The following is a 14,288-nucleotide window of genomic DNA, read 5'->3' on the forward strand; positions in this document are numbered from 1 at the left end:
TACAACTCACGTCAAAGTTTGTAGTTTATCCCTATCACATCGGGAATATATGCATCATGTAAACAGAAATTAGCTCTCTTTTGTCTTAAACACCATGGTGTCTAACTGCTTGGCAGTACAGATACCTTCTGATTTATTCTCTATTCAACACCTGCCACTTAAATTTCAAAAACTTATCTGTACCCATTAAAAAGGTTTCTCTTATAAATTCAGCATTTCTGTTTCTAAAATCCTTCTCCACTCTCAAGATTATGACTCCCAAGTGGACGGCCTTGTCACACGACAAAATAGAAAAGCTTCTGGAGTGACAATCAGAACGATCCTCAGAAGTCCCATTGTGCAGGAGGGCTGTCTAATTCTCCTCATTAAAATGCCTATGCAACCTTTGTATTTATTTACCCAGCACCTAGAACATTCACTGGGGGAAATGCCCCAGTCTGCCTATAGTTTGTTAAAGCGTCTCTGTGGCAAGAGAGCCTTCAGACAGCTCAAATGAAAAATGACTGCGGGTCTGCTTTCTGAAGCAAATGACAGTCTGTCAAGCACACCATGAGAGCGATGTACGCGAGAGCTTCGGTCTTACCTTGGACGCGCTCATTCCTTCCTAGAAGTAGCAGGAACAGGCAGAGCAGCTCAATCCCCATTCGGTTCAGTTTTCACTGTGCAGACAGATTAAAAATGAATTACCTCCAGGGTTACAAGGACCAAAGCTGGAGGCCGTGAAAGTCTTTCTTGCAGTGTAAGAAAAAACATGAAACTACTTACACTGCTCTGAAAAGTAACTCGAGCTGTAAATTCAAAAGCTTTCATTAAGATTGAAAGGAAAACAGAAGCTACCTGGCCAGGCAAAGCAGAAAAGCTGTGTTTAAAAGCTACTTCAACACGGTTACTTCCTTGTTCGCCATATAAGGAAAGCAGGTGTACAATCACCGGGAAGGTGGGGAGATTCATGCGGGAGACATTTGTGTGTGTTAATTCTATTAGTCTTACTGCATCCTAGAGAAAATTAGTATCTTTAGTGAAATGGTGAGCAATGGGCTGTCCAAAGACCCATTGAAATGCATGGTTTCCATAACAATTTTAATGCAGTAAGGATGTGAAATAAAACACCAGGATTTAAGCTAAATGTAAGGAAGCTTTTAAAAAAAAGCCAACTGAAAATACCTGAGATTTTTGTTTTTCATGTTAGAGCCTCTGCAGAGAATTGAAATAAGCTCTGAAAAATATAAACATTAGTTTACAGTCAAATTAGAAGTTAGGCCAAGGAGAACAAAACACGGTTTTCCTATTTTTCACATTATGTGAGATTTTTTTTTTCACAAGCATAGAATCCTTTTATTTTAAAAAGTATATAGGAAACACAGTATATGAAGATCAACTCGGTCAAAATAAAGGAAGTCTCAATGCAACAACAGAAACAATAGAAAGAGAAATAATAGCAGCCAAGATTCTGAATCCCTATTTCTAAAGCACCTTTCCAGGGTGAGGACCACACAGAGTCTTTGGTGGGCATGAGGAAGGTCCTGTGCATGTCTTCAAGTACCAAGATTGCAAAACAAACAGAACATAACCAAAAAACAAGGTTAAAGAATAACAGGCTTCTGGCTTCTAGTCCCTGGCTTGGCACATAGGAATTATTTGTTAGATGAAGGTGTGGCCCTTCAAAATGTGCACAGTCTATGGGTAAATCTGTGAGGCTTGGATCCCTCAGACACGGAGATTCAGGATGTATCTGGAAATGGTCTGTGTTTGAGGATTAGGTGTGAACATGAAAGGAAGAAATGTTTATGGCCCGAGACACTGAGTGACAATTCTCTTGACTGAGAGGTTAGAGAGGAAATGACAGCTTTCATACGGAGGATGAGCATCAAGAACATGACATGTTTGAGATCCCAGAAGATGCCATGTAGGCCACTGGATATGGAATTCTGGAACTTGGGGAAATATCAAAGTACAAAGTACAGTACTAAGTGCTATAGCGTACAATTGGATGTACCAGCATGGACTAACAGCTAGGGGGCTGAAGTATCCAAACACAGGGGTCTGAAGGAGCTCTCCAAGGAAGTGAGCATGGGTGAGGTAGACCCTGAGAACTGAGGCTTGGGCCTAACAGTATCGAGCAGTCAGGGTAGCAGCACAGAGTAAAGGAAGCTGCTGTCTAATGCACACGCCATCTTGCCAAGGAGGAACAGTCTTCGTTAGAAAACAATTCTCTGAGTGTCTCTCATGTTTCCACACCTCTTGCGGGCAGAAGGAATGGCTGTCTTTGTTCTGGACTCCAAGAATGTTGATAAAGTCAGCAGCCTTTGAAGAGAGACATAGAGTCTCTCTAAGGGCAGAGGAAAATTGCTTACGGCTTTGAAAGTTCCAGACTGTGTCTCTGTTCAGATTAAGGGGAGTTGTGCTTATACCTTACAAAATTAGCAAAAGAGAGCAGGCACGCTTGCTGGCTGCCCACCATGAAAGGCTCGAGTTCTTTAACTCAGGCTTTCAGTCCTGGAGCCCAGCCTACTCCATCTGTAGGCATCTTATCCCTTTTGGGTCATCTTGTGAGAACTGGGATTGGGAGATGAATGAGATAAAGTGCTGACACTCAGGTCACTGCTATTGCCATGAACAATAAAGTCCTTTATCTCTGACACAGGCATCCTGTGTCTAAGTCAGTACCTATGAATCTATGACTAGTGAATGTGTTAGCTTAGCATTACATGTATACCAGTGGTCATTCACACACACACACACACACACATGTAAATAAATAATAAATTTAGAACACACAGAATGTTAGAAAATGTAAGCATTAAACAAACAAAAACCTACCCAAAGAAAATGAGATCCATACATTGAAGAGACACCTGCACTTGCGTGCTTATAAATGTCACCTTTCGTCTATCCTGTACAGCAATTTAAATAGAATGGAAACTGTTTTCTTAAGGGAAATAAGTCAGGTGTGGAAGGACAAACATAATACACACACACACACACACACACACACACACACACACACACACACACGGAAAGTAAATAGTTGGGCTCAAGGAAGGAACAGGTAGAATGGAAAAGGAAGCGGGGGGAGGAATGGAGAGAAGATGGTTAATGGGTGCCAGTATGTAGTTTATGAGAAGGAGTAACATCAATAACATCGAATGTTCTAAAATGCAGTAGGACAACTTTGGCTGGCAATAATTTATTGAATATTAAAAAATCGGAGAGGATTTTGAACATTCCCTAAAGAAATGATATATTTCTGGGGTAACAATATGCCAGTGACCTGATTATGTTGCATACATCCACTGAAACCCCACACTCTGCCCTAAGGATATATCCAATTATTATGTCAATTAAAAATAAAAGTGTATCTTAAGAGAATGTAAGTGCTCAGAAGACACTTTCTGGCTGTTTTTAAATGGAGACAGTATCATGGACACAAAGTCATGGTTCAATCATCCTTGAAGTACAGCCACAAATTCCACATGCTGTGTTTTTTCTCGAGAAGGCTCATCTTTCAGCTCCCTAACTTGGACTCTTGCTGTAGGAGTCTTTCTGTTTTCTCCCAGGATTTTGTATATGACAGAGTTGAAAACTGAATATAGGCTTCTGGGAAAAATCTGAGTAGTCTATAATTTGTTTTCCTCTCTTTACAGGTTTCTCACGCTTGCCTGGAAGTACACCTTCAAAAGACAGTCTCCCAGGACATGAGCCCAGACACAAAGGAGCCTGTCTAAGGTCAGATAGCTCAGATAGCTTGGAGTGACAGCTCAGTGAAACCCCAGAGGCCCCTCAGCCCTTCCAGGTTTGTGACAATCTCCTCAAATCACACCTCTTTCTTCAGACTGAACATGGAACTTTACAACATGGCTTTGGGAGAAAAGACCTTGCACCCAGGCTGTGCCCATTTGAGTTAGACCAGAGGCATGCCAGGCTCCAGAGCTGTCTGCTCACAAATCTCTCAAGCTGCTCCTGTCAGTCGCTGTGGCTGAACTGGCACCATGGGCGTCTGCACACCGTTCCAGCTGCCTGCCCTCTCCCTAGAATCTTCCCTGGGGTTCTAGCGGCCACCGAATACCTCTTCTTGCAGGGCGGTGGGATACTCCTTAGCCTCTTCTGTGGTTAAGAGAACTTCAGTGACTGCTCTTGCAGATGGGGTGTGAGAGGGAGTGCTGTATACTATTTCATGCCCTTCTACCAACTGGATGCAGGCGGTGAGGTCCTGAGAGAATTGGGAAAACCCAGTTTGACTTGTGAAACTGAGTACCTTTGAGTTGAATTTGATTTTTAATGTACTATTCATATGAACACTTCCATCCCAGTCAGGAAAATTACAATGACCCCGGGATATTTATTTTTGCATTCTCGGCAGTAACCATCTGTTGTTCATGCCTCCTCTCTTTTCCAGGATGATGCACTACCCCCCCAACCCACCCCCACCCTCCCACCCCCCAACCCACCCCACCCCCACCCCCGCTGTCTGCAGACCCTTGTCCACCTCTCACCTGCCCAGTTCAGCTCCCTGCTCTTGGTCTTTGAGAGATTTTTGAGTCTCTCATACCCCCATTTCCCATGGATATCCCAGGACATCCCTTTCCACTACTTGTCTGAACACTGATCATTCGCCCTCACTAGACTGTGAGGTTTTTCAAGGCATTAATTTATACAATGGACATTTATTGAATTCTTACTTTGCCACTGGAAAGGATGGCATTTAGTTAATTTTGTTCCCAGTGAGTAGCACAATGCATGGCACTTCATAAGTAGTCAGTTATGTTCATAGGGAAGAATAACGAAATGTGTGTCTTCATTGCCTAGTACTTCACCTGTGGCGGGGCCATTACTCAATAGATAGTAAGTAAGTAGATGAGCAAGTGAATAAATTGGATGAGTACCAAACTGAAGGAAGGAACCGAAGAGAAAATAAGAGTAGAACAGGGTGCAAGAGACTATCCTTCCACTGTCTCAACATTGATTCTGCTCTTATATTATCTTCAAGGCTGGAAGGTACGGGGAAGGCATGGTCTGGCTTCCTGAAGATGCAGTGCCCAATGCCCAGTCCTGAGAAGGGGAGGGAGGTAGCCCTCCCTGATGATCTCACAAGCAGTCAACCCATTCATCTAAGTGTCCTGAAAGAAACTTGGTCCCTTAGTGAAGTAGGTCATTTCCCTCTGTGTCTCCTTATCCACAGGAACAAGTGTCAAGGTCCCAGGCAGTCCCTGAAACATGAAGGTAAAAAGCCCCATGCTATGATTTTTCTGTATATATGTCCTCAATTTCCACACCTTTCCTATCCTAACTGGGTACTATCACACATAACTTTTGTAGTTTAGGGTGGGACAGCAAAACCAGCACAGATTTCTTTTCCCTTTTCATAGTTTCACAGATAGGCTGGTTCTTACCATAGACCTCAGCTATCATTGCTAGGATTCTACCACCCTCCAGCTGCATGACTGCACATGCGCAGTTCAGTAGCTAAACAAGGGGTCATCCGTGCACTTCGTGATTGCATAATGCTTTACGGTGTGGCTCCGTCAGCCCACATGCCCATGTGCGGGAGAGTCCTTAAAAAGCTGGTCACAGACTCCTCCGCTCTCTTCTGCTCTTTCTTCTTCCCCCCTCTCTCCTTCCTCCTCATGTGTCTCTTCCACAGGCCTGGCCACGCTCTCTTCTGCCCCCACTCCCCACCAATAAAGCTCTGATACTGGGTTTTGTCGTGCCTCGTGACCTTTCTCCAACAGTAACAGCACCGCCTATTTAAAACCAATAACCATGTCATACAATATTTTTCTGTCCTTAGTTGAGAATTTTAACCTTTTCACTTAAGGCAATTATATTACCATGTATATTCTCAGAGGGCACTTTTTTCTTTTTAGTAAAATAAGAATTTCTTGGCTACAAGAACAGTAATACCATGGCAGTTGATAGCTGCTATAACTAAGGGACAATGGATGAGTAGCATATACCATGTGGATATGCTAGACAAAGGGGTAATTTATACCCTAGGCGAGGAGAAACAAGATGGTGAAAGATTTTAATTGTTCTATTCTGAATGGTTCACTACTTAAATCTTAAAATTTATTTCTAGAATTTTCCATTTAGTATTTTTTAGACTGCGGTTGACTGTGTGGAACCGGAACCTTTGAAAGCCAAACTTAAAAATGGGTGAGTATAAGGGAAATACTGGATGGAACTTCAGATGGGATATACAGGTGGAAAATGAGTCCTGTCATGAGAGGTAAAGCTGGCAGGAGGGGCTAGGGAGAGATGCCCAAGCACTTCAGGCTGGAGGGAAGAAGGAGGGTGCTTCAGGAACAAGCCTGCTTTAGGGTGAGTCAGCACTTACGTTCAAGCCAAAGGCAGAGGGAAGCTATACCAAGTCAGAAACAAGGCGCCCGAACGAGAGCACCAGCAGCAAAAGGCTCTGAGCCACACAGATGGAAACATACCAGTCAGCTAGCTCCACAAGCTCATGCTCAGCTGAAGGAATGTGACCCGAGCCAAGAGCTTCTGGGATCACAGATGTCCTGCTAGGTGGGATCTCACCAAAGCTCAGGTCCTCCCAGCTTTCTCCACCGTTCTCCTTCCCTTGGAAGAGTAAACCCTTAATAACAAACCCCCATTTCTTATAGGCGATTGAATAATTGTCTTTCTCACAAAGATCTTGCCATGCTGTCTACATTTTCAGACAAGGTGGTTAAGCTTATAGAATACTGTCATTCCATTTGCTTAGAGCCAAGACTAGAGGCTCTGACATTTGTGAGTCTGACCTTCTTCAAAGAGTCTGAGCTAAGAGGTCCTCAGCTGGTCTTTATTTGGAAGACATAGAATGAAGTCCATGACTTTAGTAAGCCTTATTAGCTCGTCTGACTCACTATGTTTAGCTTTGGCCCAGTCATTCATCCAAATCAAAGCATTCTTTTTATCTAGGATACCCCTGGGCCTGCCCTGGGGCTCAAGAAAACACTCCTGGAATGGGAAATTTAGCAAACCTGGCTGGGAACCAATTGGATCATGTGGGCCTTAATCATGACCATTGACTTGGGTTGGCCTTGCTTGGCTACCTGGTTGACTTAAGTGCCAGTGACACATCTCTCTGATTTTTTTTTTTCCTGTGAAAGTATTTGATAGTGAGAGGTTAAAAGAAGACAGCATGAATGGATGTGCTGTCTTTGAATATGCTGTAGGTACATCTTTATGGGTCTACAGGGATTGTTTGCAGAACGCTATGGCTCAATTTGGTGTGTGTTAACACAGAGTCAAGGAATCTGAAAATGGATGTCTTTGTCTCAAATTTCAAGACCTTTAGGAAAATTATTTTTAAAAAGGGATATGTTCAGACTTCCTACCATCTTGCCATTATGGGCACGATGCCCTCAATGTATTAAGTGAAGAACTGTTTCTTGACCTAGATCTTATAGTTCAGGCAAGAGTTAATTTTTTTTTAATTGTGGTAAAAACCCATACAAAAAACAAGTTGCCATTTTAAACATTTCTAAGTATATATCCAGTGGCAATTTTATATATATTGCAGTAAATATTATTAATTATAATATGATCTGGTGGCATTAAGTACATTTCACAAGCTATACAATCTTTACACAATCTGTCTCAAGACCTTTCTCTTCACTCTTACCCATTAAATGATAATGGCACTTCTCTGCCCCATCTCTTATACATATTTATGAATTTAACTATTCAAGACTCACTTTATGAAATTGTTTGTCCTTTTGTGACTGTTTTCTTTCACTTAGCATAATGTCCTTACATTTCATCCATGTTATAGCCTGTGTCAGAATTTCAGTTCCTTTTAAGGATGGGCAGTTTTCTGTTGGATGAATAGTAGACATTTTGTTGATCTGTGTCGGTGGAAATGTGAATTTAGGCTGTCTCTAGCTTCTGGCTATTGTGAATGGTAGAGCTGTATTAGTGTCGACACACCTGCAGAGTCCAGAGCCTACTCTAAGCTTCTGATGCTAGTGCTAAGAGGAGCTTGGGTGCAGTAAGGGAATTTAATGTGGGCTGTAGGGAGCTTGGGATCAAACTGAGGCCTTGCCAAGCCCTGCTGTCTGCCTGTAGGGATGGTGATTATCTCTTAGCCCTTTAGTTTCTAGATTATAAACTAATATTAAAGTTCACCTTTCAGGATTTCAGGGAAGATTGAATTATACCACTTTGGGGTGAATCCAGATTTTTGTGGGTCCTGAGATTATGGATCTTGGGGCAGCCTTTTCAAGAAAGGAATGCAAAATTGGAAATAAAAGTAATGTGAAAGTATATGTTTATTACAAGTAAGGAAAAAGAGTCTTGAGAAGATACCGAAGGCTTGGGGATTCCAGCATTCTTGTTCATGTGTTTTCCCTTGACATCATCTCAGGCAATTCACTGGAAATCTTTACCTAGAATCTGCTCCCTACCCACCTAGAGCCACCTGAAGCTCCCAGGAACTGTGGGAGCCTGTGAAAGCTGGCAGACTGAGCTTAGATTTCATCCATTTCATGGTAATCCCCATCTGTTACACTCGGGGGTTGTGTCTATTGTAGCCAGTGTTACTGAATGCTTACCAAGTACCAGACACTGCTACACATTTCATTAGTTGGTTTGATTTCATACACACACACACACACACACACACACACACACACACACACACAAATCCTCTGGAGGTGATTTTTATCCCCATTTATCTGATAAATAGACTGAGGTCCAGGGAAGCCACATAAGTGCTACTGCTGCTCATGGGGCAGTCTTGAAACTAGGCCACTGCCCCCACCCCCTGCCCCCATGAGCTCAGGGTCACTGTGCCAATGAAAGATGATCATGGAATCCTAAGAGTATCACAAAAAGAGATGTCAACAAGAAAGGAAGGCAACAACAGAGTTTTAAAACGTGTTTCTGTCTTTAGGTCTCTTGTTCTGCTCTGGTAGCATCTGGAGCCATTTGCTCTTGCTTTGCTCATCTTCTGGGCCACGGACGGCTGAAGATTGGAGACAAAGATGCCATCCTGGACTTCGTGGTCCTCCTTACTCCTCTGTTTGAAGTCCAGGTCAAACCACTTGAACAAAATGCAACAAAACATGTTGCTTGGCCCCTTAGGGGGAGCTGCACCCACTGGTGGGCAGTCAGGCACTGAGTGCAGCCTGGCACTTCCTGGACTGGGAGATGTCTAAGACTGTCTCAACTCAGTCCTGTGGCTTGTCTGCTGCCTGCCCACACTGGAGCCCAGCGGGTACACAGGAATACTCTCCCTGGGCTGAGCATCAGCTGCTTGAGCAGCCTTTCCCCCTTAGGAATCAGAAATTACTTTGAAGTCGGAGCTCTTTCTGGCTTTTAGCTTGTGACATAAACTCAAGATGAGATTTTATATATATTTATATATATATATATATGTATATACACATAAACATGCATATATATACATATATATCTCAGCAAGTAGAAATTTGTTTTGACTGTCTTCTGAAGAGACTCATTATGCCCTCTCCTCTATCCCCCACCCTGGGCCTTTTTTTTCTGTCTATGAACTGAACAAATGGTTTGCTATGGCAGGAAGTCCATGTGAGCAAATAGACATTGATTGCCAGGTGATTTATTTTCAGCCTGCAAACATGATAAGCATTCCAATCCTTTTCATTTCAAATTATAAATCAAGCAATCCAAGCAAGAGTCAGGATTCTTCAATTTTGAACAAATATGTTTTTTTTCCCCAAATGAGAATTGTCTATTATTGTTGAAACTATAACAGGCCAAGCATTGCAGGTTAAAAAAAATCCTCCTTCATTTGTTCATCCTCTAAATCATCAGCTTTCTGTTGAAATCATAACACACACAGACGACTGTTCTGGGGATACAATGCAGATTCATACCGACAAGTGTCTACCTCTTGGAGTCTATAGTGAGTGAGACAAATATAAACACACAAAGGTATCAAGATAAAAACTAAGGAAACAGCAATGAATTCAGATCAGAGAGTTCTCAAACGGAAAGTCAAAGAATATTCTCTGCTAGGGCATGATTTAGACAGAACCCCAGAGAGAAAAAAAGAGTTACATGGCTGCCATGGGAAGAGTGCGTACAGGCTGCTGGGAGAAGAGGAGCGAGCGAGGCTGGCATGGATTGAGGGGATGAGAGTGTAATGAGAGAAGGGTCACAAAGAGAAAACAGAAAAGCGCCTGAGGGGCCACAGTAAGGAAACTTCACGTGTATTTTGCATGAAAAGAGCAGCATTTAGTGAAGTTTGGATTGTGTTTTGAAGGTATCGATCTGTGTGGACTGTAGAGTTAGCAAGATTGGAAGCCGGAAACTTCCGGGGGCTGTTTCAGCAATGGAAGCCAGAGTTGATGAGTACTTGGCTTGGACTGTGGTGGAAATAATGAAAGCAGTGACAAGAACTTGGATTCTGCATACACACACACACACACACACACACACACACACACACACACACACACACATCTCCAAGGTTGACAAGATGTAGAAATGGATTGCTAATGTCAGGGAGAGAAATGAAGTGAGCAATAAGAACTGGAAGAGTTATGAAGGCCCTACCTGATAACCTCAGCATCTCTGACAGATTTTTCTAGATCTGCCAGAGAGACATGGCATTGTAGCCATCCGTCATCAAAGTCACAGTGAGCTCTGATACATTCTAATGACTTGGGGAGGCGTTGGGAAGGGAAGTGTTATGGCTGAACCAGGTGGGTCTAGACTGGGCAGGCAGGAGCTCTGTTAATATGCTCATGGCTAGCTAAGTACCCCTTCAATCCAGTAAAGGTCAGATCAGTGGGCATCTTCAGCTCTGCAATTTCCCATGCTCCTGAAGAATAAAGAAAATCCTGAAAAGTCCCTTTGGCCCCATGATCTCCTATGGCTGTGCTGGTAGACTAATTGAGGTCAGTTTTAATAGAAAAATGATCTCTCAGTTGACTTAATGTGTCAATATCTATTTGGTATGTGCGCTAAAAATTATGTAAATATGTACGCATTCCTCATTAAGCCACTGTAAGAGGGCAGGTGAGATGGGTAATCTTTCTCTAACATAAATGCAAAATGGAAGGTTTCTGAACATCTTCTGCCATTAAAGACATAATTTGTGTAGCTGTGACATGACAGAAAGTTGTCATGTTTTAAAAAGCCAGTGAAATGGTGGCCAGTGAGTTTTGAAGGTGTGCCTATGAAATCTACTGAGGATTTATTATGTCCACTGCCATTTTAGGAATTTTCCTGATAGTGTCTGGTGCCCATTCACTGAATTCTGCCCACACATTTACACAAAAGGAAAGAGACTGGAGAACTGAATACAATAATTATATGATCATCAAACAGGTTAAGTGAGGCATTATTCTAACAGGCTAATCAAAATACCACTGGGCTGTTGGTCTCGCAAGCCCTGGAAGAGGGGAAGGAAGAACGGCCCATAAAAGTCAAGGTAGTTGGCATCTAATTGAAGATGACCTTGTGGGTTTTAGTACCAAAACAGAAGTAATGAATTTGATGGTATGATTACTCCCAGACGCTAAGTGGCTTTAGTGAGCTGTCACCTATGGGAGATGTGGAGGGAGTCTCAAAACCACGGTTGTTCCCTGCCATCTGTGATGTCACATGGATGCTCTGGGTGGGGTTCCTCCTGTAGTCTATCCTAACCTAAAGCCCCTTTCCCAGCACCTCTCGGCATCAAGACTGCAGCAGGCTATTCAACCCACGCAGACATCAGCCAAAGGCTCAACCATGACTCAACATTGAAGTAAGCAGCAGATTTTTTAAAGATATACTCTTGCTATGCATCTCAGACTGGCCTTGAACTCTAGATCTTTCTGCCTTAGTCTCCTGATGTTGTGATTACAGATGTGCACCACCATTCTCAATAACAGTAGTTTTATACCAAGAAGTTCATTAAAGGTTTTGAAGTTGCCGGGCGGTGGTGGCACATGCTTTTAATCCCAGCACTCGGGAGGCAGAGGCAGGTGGATCTCTGAGCTCGAGGCCAGCCTGGTCTACAGAGCGAGTTCTAGGACAGCCAGAGCTACACAGAGAAACCCTGTCTCAAAAAAAAAAAGTTTTAAAGTTACAGTAAAAAAAGCTTTCTAATAAAATAAAATTGCTCTCAGTTATAAATAGTTTGGAAGATGTGTGTGTAAGGCTGGGATAGGGCAACATTTTTTCTATGCATTGAAGTAAGTTATAAATCTTAGGTGTCCGTAGACTAAGGCTCAGTAGCATGAAGAACTCAATCGTCAGTCCTGGTGCCATCTCAGGCATTGGTAGATTGTTGGGCATCTTTTCTATGTCAATCTTGAAGTGATTTAGAGTCTCCACTTCATGCAACCAAAGATTAGGAGGACGGGATTTAAACTGACAGAGTGATTTATTTTTAGGTATCTCACTGGTGGAAGTACCTGGTTTCCCAAACTGTGTTCTAAAGAAAGCTGTTAATCCTCACCCTCATAATGAAATGTGCCATAGTTTATTTAATATAGCCTATTAAATCCCCTCATCAGAAAGTCATGGTGCCCATTAATCTAGTAAACACTCCAAAAAGCTCCACGGGGAGGAAAATTGTTCATCTTGTTTCACAGTCAAATAGGAAGCTGCTTTCCCCGGGGAAAGCCTTTTTTGCACATGGTTTTCAGCATTTCTGAATCCCTTTCACCTAATACAATCTCAGGTTTACCTGGAGAGAGAACCCAGAGTCCAATATAAGTTGCCTTGTGGTAGTCAGATTTCATATGGAAACCCTGCTCCTGTCTTCTGAATGCATTGTCCTTTCAAAGACTCCCCAGATGGGGTCCCTGGCGGGGAGGATTCTCTAAGGAAAGTTCAGAGGGCAAGACTATTTTAGGGATAGTTCAAATATGGCCCCTGGGGTAAAGATGTCTCATAAATCTCCAGACGCAGAGCCAAGCCTTGACCTCAGCTGCTTAAAAAGGCCAGACACTATGTTTTCTATGTGAATGACCTAGTTGGATTCCCTTGTGAAACAGGTCCTAAGCTATTCATTACTTTCCATTGATTTTTCCTTCCTTCTCCGAACAGAGTATCCCAGTTTTTGCTGTGTCAGCCCTTAGCCTGATCCGTTTGGGAACAACATCCCAACTTCTCCTCTTTATCTGTCCATCTACCTCTCTGGCTTGTGAAGGGTCTGGAAGAGCAGTTCCCGTACAGCCACCACCTCCCCTTCTTGGAGTAGGCTTCATCCTGCTGGGTGAACATGCAGTGTTCATTCCACATTTGTTCTCATGGCGCTGCTCGAATCCCGTGGCGTGGGTGGCATTCGCCACACAAGGCAGGAACACTCTGCCCGCATCTGTGTTTCCTCTCTCACCACGCTGACTCTCTTAAAAGAACCATTCACTCGGTTCTTTTAAGAACCAATCACTGCTTGAAATTTGAAGGTTGCCATCAGTTTAGAATGTCTCGTCTGGCATCTTCATACAATGACGTGGTTTTTATCAAAGATGTTATTCTCCCACGGCTGTGGGGATCAAAGTGAATGTACAGGACCCATGTCACCTGTCTACCTTGTTTGCTGTCAAAGCAGTTAAGAAAGGATCACCACAACTTATTTTGTTTGGTTTTCTAAGCAAAATGGAAAATATGATGTGGGTGTTTTTTTTTTTTTTTTTAATGGATTTCAGTAGCAAATTGATGTAAAGAAGTAGGCAGATCGTGTTCCAAGGTATATTTGTGACCTTGCAGGTTTTCTTTTTTTAAAAATCATTTTTCTCAGGAGAAAAAAACAAACTAGATCTGAATCATTTGAACAATATGCGGACAGTAGGAAGGGAGACATCAGTTGGGAAATATCTGATAGCCAAGCATCACTGAGGTGTTTGATTTTTACTTATCTTTGGGATGAGACAAAATTGTGGTTAAAACAATATCTTCAGATAATTTATTTCACAAATATAGGACCATCTCACTTTTTAAATCAATAGCCTGTCTTAAGATAGGAAGTATTCTCAGGCCCGCTAATAACTCTGAAATGGCAGAAGCTGATGACGACGCTTGGAATGTACCCGGTGCCTTTGACATCTTTATCACACTCTGAGGTGGGACTCATTTCCCTACTTAGAGATATTTGGTATAATGTTTTATTCAGTGAATTCGTATATGGATTTCCCATGCCTCCTGTTTTCCTTTGCTATTAACATCTGGTTTGTACGATACCGTTTTCACAATGAAGAAAAACAGTACATTTTTGTTTTCTGAAGTCCATGCTCCATTCAGATTTTCTTGTTTGTATCTTACCCTTTTCCATTTAAGCATCTGATTAGGGGACCTATTGGAGCCCATTTTCAAGT

General features: G+C 42.5%; 1 protein-coding gene across 8 annotated transcripts in view; it reads right to left on the reverse strand.

The window, feature by feature from the left end:
* The window catches only part of Itgb6 (integrin subunit beta 6), a 128,293-nt gene that overhangs the window by 79,314 nt on the left and 34,691 nt on the right, over window positions 1-14,288 (reverse strand). For 3 of the 8 annotated variants that reach the window (XM_037204820.1, XM_028868196.2, XM_028868505.2), the window contains exons 2-3: window positions 1,165-1,216; window positions 584-659 (exon numbers count right to left, since the gene is read on the reverse strand). In XM_037204820.1, the coding sequence (XP_037060715.1) occupies window positions 584-598 (15 nt within the window). In that variant the 5' untranslated portion in view covers window positions 599-659; window positions 1,165-1,216. Of the gene's footprint in view, window positions 1-583; window positions 1,118-1,164; window positions 1,217-14,288 lie in introns of those variants that run through there. The other 5 variants (XM_037204821.1, XM_028868278.2, XM_037204822.1 and 2 more) reach the window with 4 other exon arrangements.

This window comes from Peromyscus leucopus, chromosome 4 (assembly GCF_004664715.2).
Source record: "Peromyscus leucopus breed LL Stock chromosome 4, UCI_PerLeu_2.1, whole genome shotgun sequence".
Lineage (NCBI taxonomy): Eukaryota > Metazoa > Chordata > Mammalia > Rodentia > Cricetidae > Peromyscus > Peromyscus leucopus.